Source organism: Lissotriton helveticus, chromosome 3_1 (assembly GCF_964261635.1).
Source record: "Lissotriton helveticus chromosome 3_1, aLisHel1.1, whole genome shotgun sequence".
Classification (NCBI taxonomy): domain Eukaryota; kingdom Metazoa; phylum Chordata; class Amphibia; order Caudata; family Salamandridae; genus Lissotriton; species Lissotriton helveticus.
The window spans coordinates 130,684,753-130,700,257 of NC_136061.1; the positions used below are offsets into that span (position 1 = coordinate 130,684,753).

Here is a 15,505-nt window from a genome sequence, read left to right on the forward strand (position 1 = left end):
CAGATACATTGTTACCGAAGGTAAGTAACTTGTTCAACTGGCCCAATTAGCTCAGAAGATTCCCTAAGAGTAACGGGCGGACAGAGGTCCGTAGGTGATCCTGATTTAGCAGCCCTCACCAAGTTTGTTACTAGCTCTGGGGACACAGGGGTGAACTCACTCGGAGGAAATTTCCTAAGACAATCTGACCTAGTTGGAGAGACGAAAGAAGTGTTTAATTTGGAATAGATGGAATCTATTTTTGCCTGAAAGCTAAGGGCTATTGAATTGCAAAAAGATTGAGTCGCTAGATTGGCCAGATTACTGGTGAGGGGTGGGGAGGGTCCCGAGTCTGGATACCACCTGAAAAAGGAGTTTAGTAGAATCTTGAGCAGCTTCAATTTCTCTTATAAAGTAGCTGCTTTTATCCTTAAAAAGGAGATGTTTATAATTGGCCATGGCTTGTTTATAGAGAAGTTTCTCCTGGCTATTGTAATCCCGTCGCCACCATCTTTCTTGATTCCTAAAACACTGTTTCTCAAGCCTCAAGGCTTCGGAAAACTATGGGGCTGAGGTCGTGTTTCTATTTTTGGATGCTGTCTTGGAGCGAACTAATTCGGCATAGAGGCATGAAGCCAATCTGTATAGCTCAAGGCTGCCTGCTCTGGGTCATGGGAAAAAACCGGCTTAGTATCTGATACGTTTTTCTGAGAAGCCCATGGTCTATATTCTTCCATGTTTAAAAAATATTTGAAGGGCACCTGCCTAGGGTGAGGGGAGATCACCTTCAGAAGACATGTCAAATAGGACTGCGTGATGGTCCGACCAAACTAATGGAAGAATCTCTTTGAAAATTATGCCATCGTTGTTAGTGTAAAACCCATCTAGGGTATGTCCTGCAGAGTGGATGAGTAGGCTTTCTTTCTTCAAAAGCCCAGCTGATCCCAACTACATATTGAGGCGATCAGAGTCCTTGTCATTATTAGCCTCCAGATGAAAGTTAATATTTCCCATTATAGTACAATCCGACGCATAGGCTTCTGATGAGTCTCTCAAGGGTTGGGAAAGTCATGTCATCAAGAAAACTGCCCAGGGAATCTCGACCACTCATCAGGGGTGCTATTTAAACCACCTGGAGCTACAAGCCATCAGACTGACAGTCTGTGTTCCTTTCACCTGCACGGAGGTAAGCAGCACTACTGAAGACAGACAACATGACAGCCTTGTTTTACCTCCAGAAACGGCATACCATGCCCCCTCGGCTCTCGGTGCTATCACTAGAAATTTTGCACTGGTGGGTAAACCGTAACAAAATTCACCTACTGTTGGAACATTTGCCGGTAGTGGACAATGACTTTGCAGATCTGCACTGTAGAACACATCAATACGCTCACAAGTAAGAATTCCACCCATAAGTCCTCCACAAGTACTTCCAATAGAGGGGGACTTCAACAATAGACCTATTCACCACTTTCAAAAAAGCAGTTGTATCCTACCTCCAAAACAGAGAGTACTCTTCCCTGTTTGGAGTACCAGTCATTAAAGCCTGAGCTTAAGAGGTTAATGACCCCAAAGACAACACCAGCACCTGTCTAGAACCTCGGTGTAATTCTCACACAACTCATGGCTCCTCCTTTTAAACCCCTGCACTAATGTCAGCTAGAATTCTTGGTTTAGAAGGTTTCTTCTGAATCACAATCTAACCCCCTTTCCCCCCTGACACTGCAGGCTTTTACTATTCTAGAATCCTAAATTCAGGTTCAGAAAGACAGGGTCATTCTTTGTACAATCTCCCCAATTTTCTGCCCAAGGTTGTTTCACCTTTCCACATGAACCAAACCATTGAGCTCCTTACGTCCAGAGTGAGTGTTGCACTGGGCCTTTCAGACTCTGGATGTCAATAGAGTGCTTATGCACTATATTAATAGAACTAAAACCTTTAGAAAGTGTACTCAACTTTGTGTGTCCTTTGCCAGACCCCACACGGCCTCTGCCATCTCCAAAGCAGGCATTGGTTGGTGGGTAGTACAGTGTATTGAAACTTGCTATGCAAAGTGTGAGTGCACATTGCCTCTGCTCTCTAGAGCCCACTCTGCACACACAAATGATGCATCGCTATCCTTTTAGGTAACATCCCTTTAATGGATGTGTACAAGGCTGCTACTTGGTCTAGGCCGCATACCTTTACAAAGCATTGTGTTGACGTCCTTTAGGGTCAACTGTAAGGCACCAAAGAAACCTTTATTTGGTTAGTAAATTAAAACAGTTCCATATCAGGAATGCAACCCATTATACAGCCGTTATAAAAATAATATACCCCATAAAGTTCATGAATGCATTGCTGAAGTTCTATTACCCTCTAAGACCCTGCAACCTGGAGCTATAGTGGTTGTATCGATCTATAACCCACATAAACAGCGTTACCCTAGTGGATGCAGGTGCAAAGCCATCAAAGCCAAAGGTGATCTTTAAAAATCAGTTTAAACTATGGCACAATCTATACATTTCAAATCCGAGTCAATAAAGTAATTTTTTTATTTTATAATATCTCAATTATTGGATCTTTTATTGAATTGGCGGTCTAAGTTGGGATGATGCCATAGCAGGTAAATCCGATATTCTACGTGCATTGGTTATCTAATGACTGTTGTGCTGTTTAGGTATTGCATCTAAACCTTTACCCATACATTTAACAAATCTAGCCATTAACTTACTATTGATTCATGAAAACAATACGTTATTGCATGCACAATTCACGGAAAAAATTGTCTCGAGAAATTTCCTTTTTCACAAATGAAGGCTAGGCAGTACAAAAAACATGCGCCCTTGTCTCCTTACTGTAAGTGCAAAAGTGGCAAGCTATGCTAGATCCAAAACTCGGTCTTTAAAATTTACGTTTAAGTTCCCAAAATATATTATAATTTATTTTATTTATTATTTTGGATTTTTATAAAGCGCAAACTAGACCCGAAGATATCCGAGCGTTACTAGAACACCAGTTGCGTTACATGGGCATCATTAAATATTCTTGTAGTACCAAATGTATGTAGGTCACCACGGTAAACTGATTATAATGTATCATCTGCAAATTCCGCAGATCGGTTTCTTTTGAATTTGCTTTTATGGTTTTACTCAATAAGAATTCTAAAATTATCTTATATGATAATTTATTATATAAATTATATGATAATAAGTGTCTGCAGTCTTTACTAAAAGGTGGTTTTATACAGCCTGGATTGTGCCTTGTTAAGCCATCCACACATTTACCAGGGAAGGCTTCAAGTCTGTAAGTGTATGATGGTAAGCACTTGGCATTTATAACTCTAAGCAACTGTAACAGCGTTTAGAGAGTCCTGTGAGATTTCTAGCTACTTTGTTTAATGCAAAGGCTATTTTTTGCTTTGATTGAAATTGATCTTGTATAACACTCATGATGGCTGATAGTCCACTTCAATAGGATTTGGTTGGCAAACTGGTCTTAAGAAAAACTTTTCAAACATCTACATCATCTAATTGCTAGCCACCGCTTTGGAGTGAGACTGCTTTATAGTCTAAGCAGAGAAGGTCTGTCTGCAGCCATTTATTTTACAAATGGAAAATGTTACTTACCCTGTAACCAAATGTGTGTAGTGCTGTAGATTCACGTGCCTACCCTCCTCAGAAGCAAGCAAGGGTTACAGTTGTTCTCCATGTACTTTTCAATTCCTTTGTTATGCACACCACACTTTGTAGCCTGAAAGACAAATTGTTGCCTTATAGACCTACACAGAAACCTGAAACAAAATGTATTGTGTACTGTTAAGATTCCTGGAAATTACCCCACATGTTGTGGGCTATACAGGCAGTTGCCACACAGAGCCTTTCTTCTGGCTTCTGTGAATTGGATCCCAGAGCACGTGAGGTTTTTACCCACTGTTTGTTGAAAACGTATACATATGTTCGAGGCATATGAGCTGCAGATTGTACACTATGTATAGATCGCCATCTGGTGTTGTGCTTGGATGTCTGCATGTTGTTTTTGTCTTTGTAGAAGTGTTGCAGTCACAAGACTGGTGACTCCTCCTTCGGTAGACAATGCATATGGGCATCGGCTCCATCGTTAGATTGTTTTTTTCCGCCATCGGGTTCAGATGTGACTTGCTGCGCTCTGAGTTGGTGTCGTTATCGAACCCCCTTTCGACGCGCAATCACACTTAAACAACGGTATTGTCTCGATTGCGTGCCTTCGACGCACACCCTCGATAAATTTCTGATAAACTTTGACGCCTGCGAACTTCAAACGCGGGGCGCTGGGCCTACCCGCACCGGTAAAGACTGACATCGATGGAACGGGCTCCCTTTAAGAAATGTCCACAGTGTGGTGCTAAGTTTCCACACTCTGACCTCCTCCCTGTTTGCAATCTGTGCCTTTCTCCGGAACATCGAGAGGACGATTGTAAGGCTTGTCTCTCCTTCAAGTCCAAGAAGACCATCCGGGATCGTCAAGCTCCACGCCGCGAGATGTCCCGAGGCACAGGTTCAATTTCGGACATTTTCCATCCAGGTCCCGATAGCCTTCCGGAGCTAGAACAGGAAGAACAGGTCCCGGACTCCGAAGCACTGAAACAGCCGGATTAATCCTCTGCCCCGAATCACACAGACAAGACTTCGGCACCAAAGCACACAGAAAAGACTTTGGCACCGAAAATTTCAGGGCCAAGACCATTAAAGGACAAAACTCCTATAAATATGCCTCCGAAACAAACGCCTCGGGAGCCAAAACAACCCGCACCGAAGGCCTTGGAACCAGGGAAATATTTTGTACCGAACAGTGTCCCGAAACAGCCAAGAACAGTTTCCAAGGAGACATCCTTGTGCCTGGGTGCTGGCGAGGTCGGCGATGGAGTTGCTGAAGGGGGTGTTGGGTGTCGGTGTGAATCCAGAAGTGAAGGTGTTCGGCGAAGTTGAGGCAGTCGTCAGCGAGAGTGTGGACCTGGAGGGTGGACTTGTGGACGATGGCTATTCCTCCTCCCATTCCGTTGGTGCGGTCTCTGCGGAAGATCTTGTAGCCGTCCGAGATGGCTATGGCGATGTCAGGTGCCGAGGAGTCGTTCCACCAGGTCTCGGTCAGGAAGGCAACGTCTGGGGCGGTGGTGTCAAGTAGGTCCCAGAGCTCGACGGCGTGTTTGCGTGCGGAGCGGGTGTTGAGGAGAATTCAGCGAAGGTGGTTGGGTCCGGTCCTAGGAGGTTTGGTGGTTCTGTCGCAGGTGAAGTGGCAGGTGTTGCAGGAAAAGGGTCCGTGGGTGCATTTCGGGGCGACCTGGAAGCAGCGGTGGTTTAGGCCGGTGTTGAGAGCGAGGATGGTGTTTGCGTCGTATCAGAGTCTGGCGTCTTGCCGTGCGCGGGGTCCAGGGGGTCTGGCGCTAGGCGTGGACGGGCGCAGGCTTGGCTTGCCTTTGGCGCCAGCGGCCGCCATTTAAGGGGGGGAGGGAGGAGCAGCTGGGAGGCGGGAGCAGGGCGACGAGGGGGTGTGGCCGCAGGGGTCAGCAACGGGAAAGATGGTCACAGAAGTGGTTGGCAGGGGAAGCGCTGGGCAGGAAACAGTGATGAAACGGGGGACAGGAGGCACAAAAGCGGGAAAAAAGGGGAGGCGAAAGAGCAGCAAATACAGTACAACCAGGACACACTAAGCAGCAAATACAGTACAGACCAACAAGCGGTGAAAACGACAGAGGGCAGAGTGGGCGCGAACTCGCGTTCGGTCCAGCAGAGGCAGGCGATCAGGTGCAGCTGGGTGGCAGCAGGGGGGTGACCTGGCCTGCAAGCAGGGTCAGGGTTCACTCCCACTGTTGAGCAGCGGCCGCCATTTAAGGTGGGGAGGGAGGGAGGAGCAGCTGGGAAGCGGGGCGGCGAGGGGGCGTGGCCACAGGGGGCAGCGGCGGGAAAGATTGTCACAGAAGCAAAGGGGTGGTGGGGGGGACGCGCTGGGCGGGAAACAACAATGAAACGGGGGACAGGAGGCACAAAAGCAGAAAAAAGGGAAGGCGAAAGAGCAGCAAATAAAGTACAACCAGGACACACTAAGCAGCAAATACAGTACAGACCAACAAGCAGTGAAAACGAAAGAGGGCAGAGTGGGCGCGAACTCGCGTTCGGTCCAGCATCGGCAGGCGATCAGGTGGAGCTGGGTGGCAGCAGGGGGGTGACCTGGGCTGCAAGCAGGGTCAGGGTTCACTCCCGCTGTCCAGCAGCGGCCACCATTTAAGGCGGGGAGGGAGGGAGGAGCAGCTGGGAGGCAAGAGCGGGGCGGCGAGGGGGCGTGACCACAGGGGGCAGCGGCGGGAAAGATGGTCACAGAAGCAAAGGGGTGGTGGGGGGACGCGCTGGGGGGAAAACAACGATGAAACAGGGGACAGGAGGCACAAAAGCGGAAAAAAGGGAAGGCGAAAGAGCAGCATATAAAGTACAACCAGGACACACTAAGCAGCAAATACAGTACAGACCAACAAGCGGTGAAAACGGCAGAGGGCAGAGCAGGCGCGAACTCGCGTTTGGTCCAGCAGCGGCAGGCGATCAGGTGGAGCTGGCTGGCAGCAGGGGGGTGACCTGGCCAGCGAGCAGGCCATGTCAGGTCACCAAGGCAGGCCTTGCAGCAGGCAGGTCCTGACTATCAAGGAAAATACGTGCCAAATAGGGAAGGGCTCTGTTGTGTACCTAGGCCACCAAGTTGGTGGAGGCCAAGTACAACCTCTCCAGTCCAAGATACAGACCATCCTGGCTTGGGAGCCTCCTATGACCCAGGCTTGGGTCAGAGCCTACTTAGGCCTGACTGAATACTATAGGAGATTCACAAAACGTTATGGTAACATAGTGATACCATTAACTGACTTGAGCTCCAAAATGCAGCCTAGAAAAGTTATCTTGACTGGGCAGTGTCAACAAGCTTTTCACACTCTCAAGGAAGCACTGTGCTGTTTTGATGGCCCCTGCCTCCAGTAAAGAGTTTATTGCCCCTACAGGTGCCTCTGAACATGGGATAGGTGCATGTAGGAATCTGGCTCTCCATATGGTGCACTAAAAAGAAGTACACTGTGTAAAGAGTTTAGTGGATCCCCTATTAGTTTACAGAGGCTAAAGTAGATAATACTAATACTCTATTTTGTGGTAGTATGGGCAAGCAGAGTGTAGTGATATTTGTTGTACTCACAGAGGCAATAAACGAGGGACCAACTCCAATAATAAATCAAACCATATGAAAAATAGCACTTTTTATATATATTTTGTAAAACCAAGAAATTAGTTCAAAAGTAAGTACTGTTTTTGTTACCAACTTTACTGTTAAGTTAATTATTTATAGTTGTGCAGCTTTACGCACAATGCAATCCTATGGAAAGAAAAGGCATTGATGCATAAATGTAAGTACAGTTGGTTTCAAGGGTTCACCTTCTTGGTATCAGGTTGTAGTGTGCCATGGTCCAAAGTTCTACCAGCAATTAGTTTGAAGTTGCCCGTATTTAGCTAGGAGCAGGGTGCTGGTGAGGTTGGTAGCTGTACGTGCTACGGAGGAGGGTCACCTAGAAACAGGCTGCAAAGAGGGACTTGGGGACAAAAACTTGGGGACCGAGCGCCCAAACAGGGGCTCGGTCGCAATGGTCCTTGGAGAAAGGGGCACAGCTGGTTGTTTGGTAATCCAGCCGGGACGCTCGGTGTAGAGCAGAAAGGGCGACTGGTCTAGGCGTGTAAAGGTGGTCTTCGCGGTTAGGGACAGTCAGCAGGCAGGGGCAAATTCAGGACCGCTGGGCCACTCACTAAGTGGATCTCAGTGATGCTGACATCCCTCGACGACTGCTCGGTCGTAGTGCAGTGAGAACCAAGATTGGACTCCCACTGTTGGTGCTTAGTTCAGGGCATCCGGTACTCCGGGTATTGGTTCTACACAGCACCGGTTGGTCCTGGTTTCCTCTCACTTGGTGGGGAGACAGATCTGACCCTCTGGAGCACGGGTACCTCTTCTCGTCATCTGCGATGTCGGTCAGGCAGGGAAGCTTCAAGGTGGTGGACCAACTGTAAGTGATTTAATTGTTGCAGACTCCCCAAGGCTGTGGAAGATCTCCAGCATGCAGGACGAGTCACTCTGTCGCGATTGTCAAGAGAGTTGCGAGTGAACAAGTTTTCGCGCCAAAAGTAAACAGTACTGCTGCAGTTCTCACCTGGCAGTGACTCTTGTTCGTCCTTTTTCTCTTGATCCATCGAATTTGATACTCAATTTGATAAATACTCAATTTAGGGGCTTTAAGGGGAGCGGTTGTAAACATCTCCGCCCATAGCAGGCTTTGTTCCTGGCCTTCGAGAGCGTAAGCTCTCACCTCAGGGGGGCAGCAACTTGTCTGTGGTGGCAGGCTGGCCAAGACGAGTCTTTCAGCACATTAGTAGTCAGTAGACTTTCAGGGAGCACCTCTAAGGTGTCTTCTGGGTGCATTTTTTAATATATCCATCACTGCCATCAGTGTATGTTTATTAATATGAGATGTTTGGTACCAAACATCGGGGGTACCCTGAAGCCATCATGTAGCTGGGAAACTCGTAGTCATGAGTGTCCAGCCCATGTACACGTTATAGCTTCCCTGTGCACTTGTGATATCTAATAATTGATTTGGATATATCGCGGACATAGCAGATATGCCCACACATGGGGTATAGTGTACCTTGCCTTACGGATGGAAGGCCTGCTGTTGGGGTACCACATAGTGTTTTGCTGAGTTATGGGCCATGTCGACTCTTCACTTTTCTCTGCACCAAGACACACAGGCTGCAGTGGCAGTGAGCTTGGTGAGGAGGTCCCTTAGGGTGGCACAATTCATGCTGCAGATTTTGAGGACCCTCTTTAGTCCCAATTCCCTAGGTACCATTTACTATTGTCGTACATGGAGCCTAAGGTACTGCTGATTGTGTATCCAAACATTACTGGTCAGAGGCCTATTTAGAGCATCTCTTCATCAGTGCTTTGTGGGAGAAATGCGATCTGTATGGCTACGTAAACTTGTTCACTCAATCTTCTAGATGAAAATTATACAATCAGTGCAGGGATCCAGGGCATTTATAGTCCATATAAGCAGCACCATGGCCTCTTTTACCTTCAGTACCAAAGGGTACCTACTTCCATAGCTCTGTCTGCTGTTTGTAGCTCTATGGTAGTATGCACTGCAACAAGACTTGTTACTACCATTCTGCCTCAATCTGGGTATTGACAACTTCAGAGCCAGACATATTTACTCATTACGTGGGTGGGTATTACCGAATAGTTCTTCATTCCTTATTTGAGGCTTATGGTCAACCTTCTATGGATGGATCTGTGATGAGGCCTGAGTGAAATTTAAATCACACTAGTATAATTTTGGCAATTTCTTGGTATGGTTGTTACATGAAATTATGCATCAACTATTATGCCACTGTTTGTGACAAATTATAACGCAGGATCTCAGGCACAAAGCAACCTGAATGCAAGTTCATGGCACTTTTGTTTTTCACACGTTTATTATTAGCACAAAACATTTCCTTATATCAAAAATTGACGTGAGAATTCAAATCACGCTAAAATATAGTGCTAAATGACTGAATTTCAATTTACATAATTAACCAGAAATTAAGCATAATTATGCAAATGGAAATTCCGCATGTCAGTATGTGACTTTGTACTGCTGACCGGTTAAACAACGACTCACTCATTGGCTCCTTTACTGGCGATGGTGGACATTCGCGCAAGAATCGGTGCATATAACTTATGCATGCATACCCACATGCTGATGGTAGGAAACAATCTACACGCAAATGTCAAAGATTCTATTCCTATTTTCCTTGAAGCACATCTAGACTAAGCAATACGAATATGAAGTCAGGAAAACCATTTTAAAATTCTTGTTTTTTTTTTTTGGAGTAGTTGAGTATTACCAATGAGATTTTTATCAAACTTATCAATCTGCAAAATGAGCCATGCAGCGGCAGATTAGGTATATTACAGACTAGCCAGTTTGCTTACTGGCAGCCCGCTAAAAATTGTCCTAGCATAATTCAATTTAATGTGAATGAGATTTCTGACCATTCCTTTATCGTAGACTGAGCTGGTAAAGGGGAGCCCCGGTTTCAGTTGTCTAAAAAGAAAAGGTTTGGATGACTGCTACAATGTGGGGGTCGAAACAGTTAGCATCCACATTGATTTCTGACACTTAAATATTTTTCTTCTCCAGGGTACGAGTATTTGAATTCAAACTAAGTAGGTTATGCGGGGACTACTGTTGTGACTAGTAGCTACTATGGAAATAGTAGCATATCCATTTTAGACACCTATGACTCCTCCTGTCAACCTCATCCAAACAATGTGAAAATCCCATTCTGTAGACCACCGACTCATTCTATGTCTTCTGCTTAGGGAGTTAAAGTGAAGGCTTCTTGGTGTGATTAGTACAGATGAAGACTCAAAAAGAGTGTGAACAATGAGGACTGTGTGAGATCTGAATTGAAAATAAAAGTATAAATTTCAGTTTGGCTCATTAACTTTTTTTCAACAAGGAAGGAGCAGACTCGTTGTAGTGGTGACTTAGATTAGGTCCTCAGTAGTAGTGTGTTTCAACAATAGATCACAGTCTATGGTGTTAATGTGTCGCTATAACAAATAGAGAAAAATTAGTAGAAAGAAATGTTCTACATTGTGCTGCAGGCCCAAATAGTTTGTGTTAATTTGTTAGGTATCATATACGAGTTACACAAATTCTATGACCAGGCACAATGTTCAGCATATATCTCTTGTGATGTTGTGGAACCCTTTTTCAGCTGGATAAAATCTCGTAGCATAGATTATTTTTTTTGTGTGTTTTTACATATGATTGCATACATAAATAACGGTCACGCAGGATTGATCTGAGGTGTCATTTTGCCATTTGCATGTTTTCTTTCATTACTTTTCTGTGTTCACACCTCAATAAGGAGGGGTTGGAAATATTCCATATGTTTGGGTTGTTGAGTAATATCAAAATGGACGTGTGGTCTAAAATGCCTTGCTGGTTGCGACTCTTTTATATCATTGTTGTTGAGAGTTTGGCTCCCTCTTCCTTTAAAGCAAAAGGCACCATGTTGGCTTTCTTCAGAGCAGCACCTGCCATGGAGATTTTCAGGGCTGTGATCAGGTCTACTACCTATAATTGTTTTTGGTGACATTTTCTTAACCTTTGTCTTGAGCAGAAGCGTGTTCAAGACCGCTATGCTGCAGCACACTTAATGTTTTGTTCATCGAAAGATTATATTCAGGTTGTTGGCAAGCATAACGAGACTACAAGGGGGATAGGAGATTTAATCAAGGCAGTTTTATTGGTAAAGTCACATGGTTCTTGGCACCTTTATCCAGTCCTTTCAGGCAGTTGTTTAGCAGCATTAATTGACCAGAAATGCCGGTGTAAATCTATTGCCCTGGTTAGCGAAGGCACTCGTGCACTCCTTGCTGTAGTTGTTTTCAATGTTTCATCACAAATGATAAATTCCCCATAGTAATACCAGTTAAAATAGTAGTCTGCAAAGAGAATGAACCAAAAAGAGAATTAACATTACAGGCAAGTATAATGTTCTCACTCTAAAGTTGGGAAAGAAATGTAGCTGGCCTCATTAGTGGGTTCAACAGACACTGGGTTGGCAAATTGGCAGACTTTAAAATTCTCCTTGACTATGAGGATAAATTATATTTTTATGACCAAGCCTTCACATTTTTGTAATTTCCAGAACTGTTAAGTAAAATTCTAGACATATCTTTTAAAGCCTCAACTTTTCTCCCAAATCTTCCCTTAAAATAGTCTTACAAACAATAAACTAGGTGGACATTGTCTTTTGCCAACCATGTTGTTTAACCTTAAATAGCATTCCCTTATCCCTGTGCATTCTTTTGCCCACTTTCTTCTCACTAGACGTATAATTTTTTCACAGGTCAGCGTTTGTTTGGGGAGACAATCCTGGGTCTAACTCAAGGCTCCGTCTCAGACCTTCTAGCTCGCCCCAAGCCCTGGCACAAACTGAGCTTGAAAGGAAGGGAGCCCTTTGTCCGCATGCAGCTTTGGCTGAACGATCCAAATAATGTAGATAAGCTGATGGATATGAAACGAATGGAGAAAAAAGGTAACTGCTCTCAACCCGCAAATACTACATTATTTTTTACGTATATAAAGACTTCTTTTAATTACCTTTGAAGAATACAGAGTCTGTAAAGCAAAGGCCGTGTTTCATCTTTTCTTGAGCTTTAGCATGTAAAAGTTTTTAAACAAAATCAAAACGGTGTATTCTTTTGGAGATTTCCCAAGCAGACTGAATGGGGGACATCTCTTATCCTCACCCAAGAGAGGACAAAACAGATGGTATGACCTCTGTCTCACTAGCACAGTATGGAGACGATCAGTGGTCTCTTGTGTGGCAGAGTGCTAGGTTCATTATCCAAACTGCCAAACATGCTTACCATGATACTGTTTTTGGTGCTCTGTGTGAGTTAATATCCAGGCCAGCAATACCCGAGCTTACTGCAGACTGAAATAGGTATATCAAATCACAATTGAGCATTTTAGCTGTGGTATTTCTTGGTCAGTGCATTTGAATCTTGTGCTGCCGTTATTTATGTTTGGATATCACTCTTAGCGTTTCATCCAAGTCACTATACTTTATTAAAAAGGCACAACAATTTTACAAAAATCTTGGCTATAATGTAAAGTCTTACACGTGTAAGATGTTGAATGCTTTGTTACATGACTCATAGTGGACAGATCTGACTATATTACATGCTATTTCTGCATAGTTTTTTATGTAGAATGCATTTCACTTGCCCTGCTATTTTATGCATTGCTTCTTAATGAAATCTATGAAAAGTTTTAAAAGAAGGGAGATACTGTCCTAGTGGACTGGGTGAACTCTATCCTTTCTGGTGTTCTTAAATGCACTTCAACATAGGTGAGCAGCCTTTTGTTAAATGGTGCTTTATTTTAATATAATGCAATTTTTTCAGGATTATCCCCCCAGCTGTTTTCAATTTGTACACCTACCTTTTGGTTGGGTGGTGGTCTCCTGATAAGGAAGTGGGAGTTTCCTGGTCTCAGTTTCTGTGCTGTACTTTTAATCTCTTAAAATATTTTGTGTATAAAGCAAGTCATTTAAAATGTCCTACATTCCTGCATACTGTATTTACATAGTTTGTATATGATTTTTTTTGTAATTGAACTGATAACACAGATCACAGCAGGTATTTTTGTTAGTGATGTATGTGAAACAGGAAAATAGGATCATGCCATCAAACATAACAGCCAAAGAACCCAGGTCTACAATCTACTGTAAAAATGCATAGCCTTTCTCTCTGATTCACAAAGCATTTGAGAAGCACCACCTTTTTTTCATTCTTTGACACCAGTTGGCCTTCATTTGTGGACAAACAAATCATATTAGGGCAATTGCTTAATAGACCTATTTTTTTTTTTAGGATAATCACAAAGTGAAATATGTGTCTGACAGGTTATAGTGGTTCAAAAATTTGGAGATACAATGCACAGTCTCTTGCACTTTGCTTTATAGCTGCCACTCATACTAGTGTAGTACTCTCTATTATATATGTGTGCCTTATTTATTTGTAAGTATTTTAACTTTGAATTGTTTTTCAACACTTGGCCTCTTGTCCTTTTCTGTTAGGACAAATGGATACATCGTACTTGCACTCACTTTATAGTTTCCTAAAGATGTGAGAATTTCGGAGAACATTTAATGTTTTCAAACTGGAAGCCAGTGGATTTAGGGTAATCTGTTATTGGTAATCTTCTGTTGCTTATCATATTGATGGAAATATTGCGGTGTACATTGTAGGTGCTATAAAACCCTTTTTATTTAGCTCTTGAAATACTGTCAGGTCAAACTATCTGGTTTCTTTGTCACGTGAGGCCCCATGCTTGCTTATATTACATGGAGAATAAATACGTAGCACAAACCAAGTCATCATTTTTTTTTTAAATGGCATTAGTATATTAATGGATTTCCTAAGCTTCACTAACACAAAGTAAGTATAAGTTCAAGCTCTCTTATCACTCACTTGTTTGTGCACATAGAACACAGGTAACAGCAGCACAAACACAGGAGATAAGGCATGGACTGCAGAAATTTAGACTTCTCATGGAAGCGGCAGCAGTACAGATAAAGCTTCCTTTTCTTTTGGTGAAAATTTCTTACTGTAGAATGTACCCTTGTCTTACAATGGTAAGAATGTTGATGCAGGAATGTTCTGACTTTGCCAGTTGTGACTACTCTTGACTTTGGCTGGGGTTGCCGCCCCCCACCCTGTACAATAATGTTCAAAGTTTCTTCGCTACCTACTCTTAGGTGACAGGGAACCATTTTCAGAGCTGTGTGGGATCAACTAGTGGGAGGTCAGTAACTGTCACTGAAATGCGATTTTCATTTGACTGAGACCGAGCGAGAGTGATCTTAGTCGGCTGCCCATGTCCTAACATACAGTACTGTGTGGAGGATTTAAGGAAGTGTTGTTTTCCTACAGCCTGGCCTGTAGTGGGCCTTGAAGTGTATAGACCTGGAACAGTACAGGGTCATCTGTCCCAGTGTCTCTTCAGCCTGAAACGAAACATGCTACAAGTCCTCTGTGTCAATGTGTGACTGGTGCGCACAATGCAAACAGCAGGATGGAAATGTTGCTGCTGAGACAGTAGATTTGCTTAATTTAAATACTGAGATTTGGGTAGACAAGGACTCATTGCCCAATATAAAGATGCTGATGACACTTAAAGGAGTAGACGTAATTTGATCTCATTTTGTCATCGGAATATCATCAGGTCATGTAGCACGCTGAATACCTTATACCTGAATGAGCTTATTTAACGTGTCTTGGGTTTCCGTCAGCAGCTGCTCTGTTCCAAAGGGTAATAAATCAGTTAGCAGCCACATGGCAACTCCCTCTGGGGAGCATTTATGCCCTATAAAGCTGCTGGGGACCCCAGTCAGACGTCAGCGGGCAGGCCCGACCCTGCGTCGACTGAGCATGCTAGCTCTTGCCTCCACTCCTGCACCAGAGGTCTCATTGTTTCCAACCGTCCCGGTGCCAGCCTAGGCTCCAGCGGCACCCGTATCCAAGTTGACTCCTGTGCCCGTTTTCAATATGGAGCCGGCATCAACCCATGGCTTATGGGTGTCTCCCTACTAGATTACCAAGGAGTTTTGGATGAACCCAAACCTCTCCCTCAACAACAGTATTCTCGTAGGATTCAAGCCTATCAGAAAGATGATGGCGATTTAGTCTAACTTACATTTAACTCCCACAGTAAGTTGCTCAATAGGCGTCCTAGATCAGGCTCAGGAGATTCAGATTTTTTTCTACTCTACAGCAGACTCCTGAGAGCTTGGTAGTTGCAAGTACTACTACCACAGTGGACCCCAGTGCATCTCTTTCACGTCGCTAGACAAAGAAAAGTAATCTTTATGCATTCGAAAAAGTCCCTTCTCCTGCTAGCAGTCCTCCTCTCCTGCCCCG

General features: G+C 44.1%; 1 protein-coding gene across 4 annotated transcripts in view; it reads left to right on the plus strand.

Annotated features, from left to right (window-relative positions):
• The window catches only part of CUX1 (cut like homeobox 1), a 1,380,044-nt gene that overhangs the window by 959,532 nt on the left and 405,007 nt on the right, over positions 1-15,505 (plus strand). For 2 of the 4 annotated variants that reach the window (XM_078679377.1, XM_078679375.1), the window contains one exon: positions 11,926-12,114. The exons of the other annotated variants lie outside the window; for them this stretch is intronic. In XM_078679377.1, the coding sequence (XP_078535503.1) occupies positions 11,926-12,114 (189 nt within the window). The remainder of the gene's footprint in view (positions 1-11,925; positions 12,115-15,505) is intronic. 4 annotated transcript variants of the gene reach the window in all.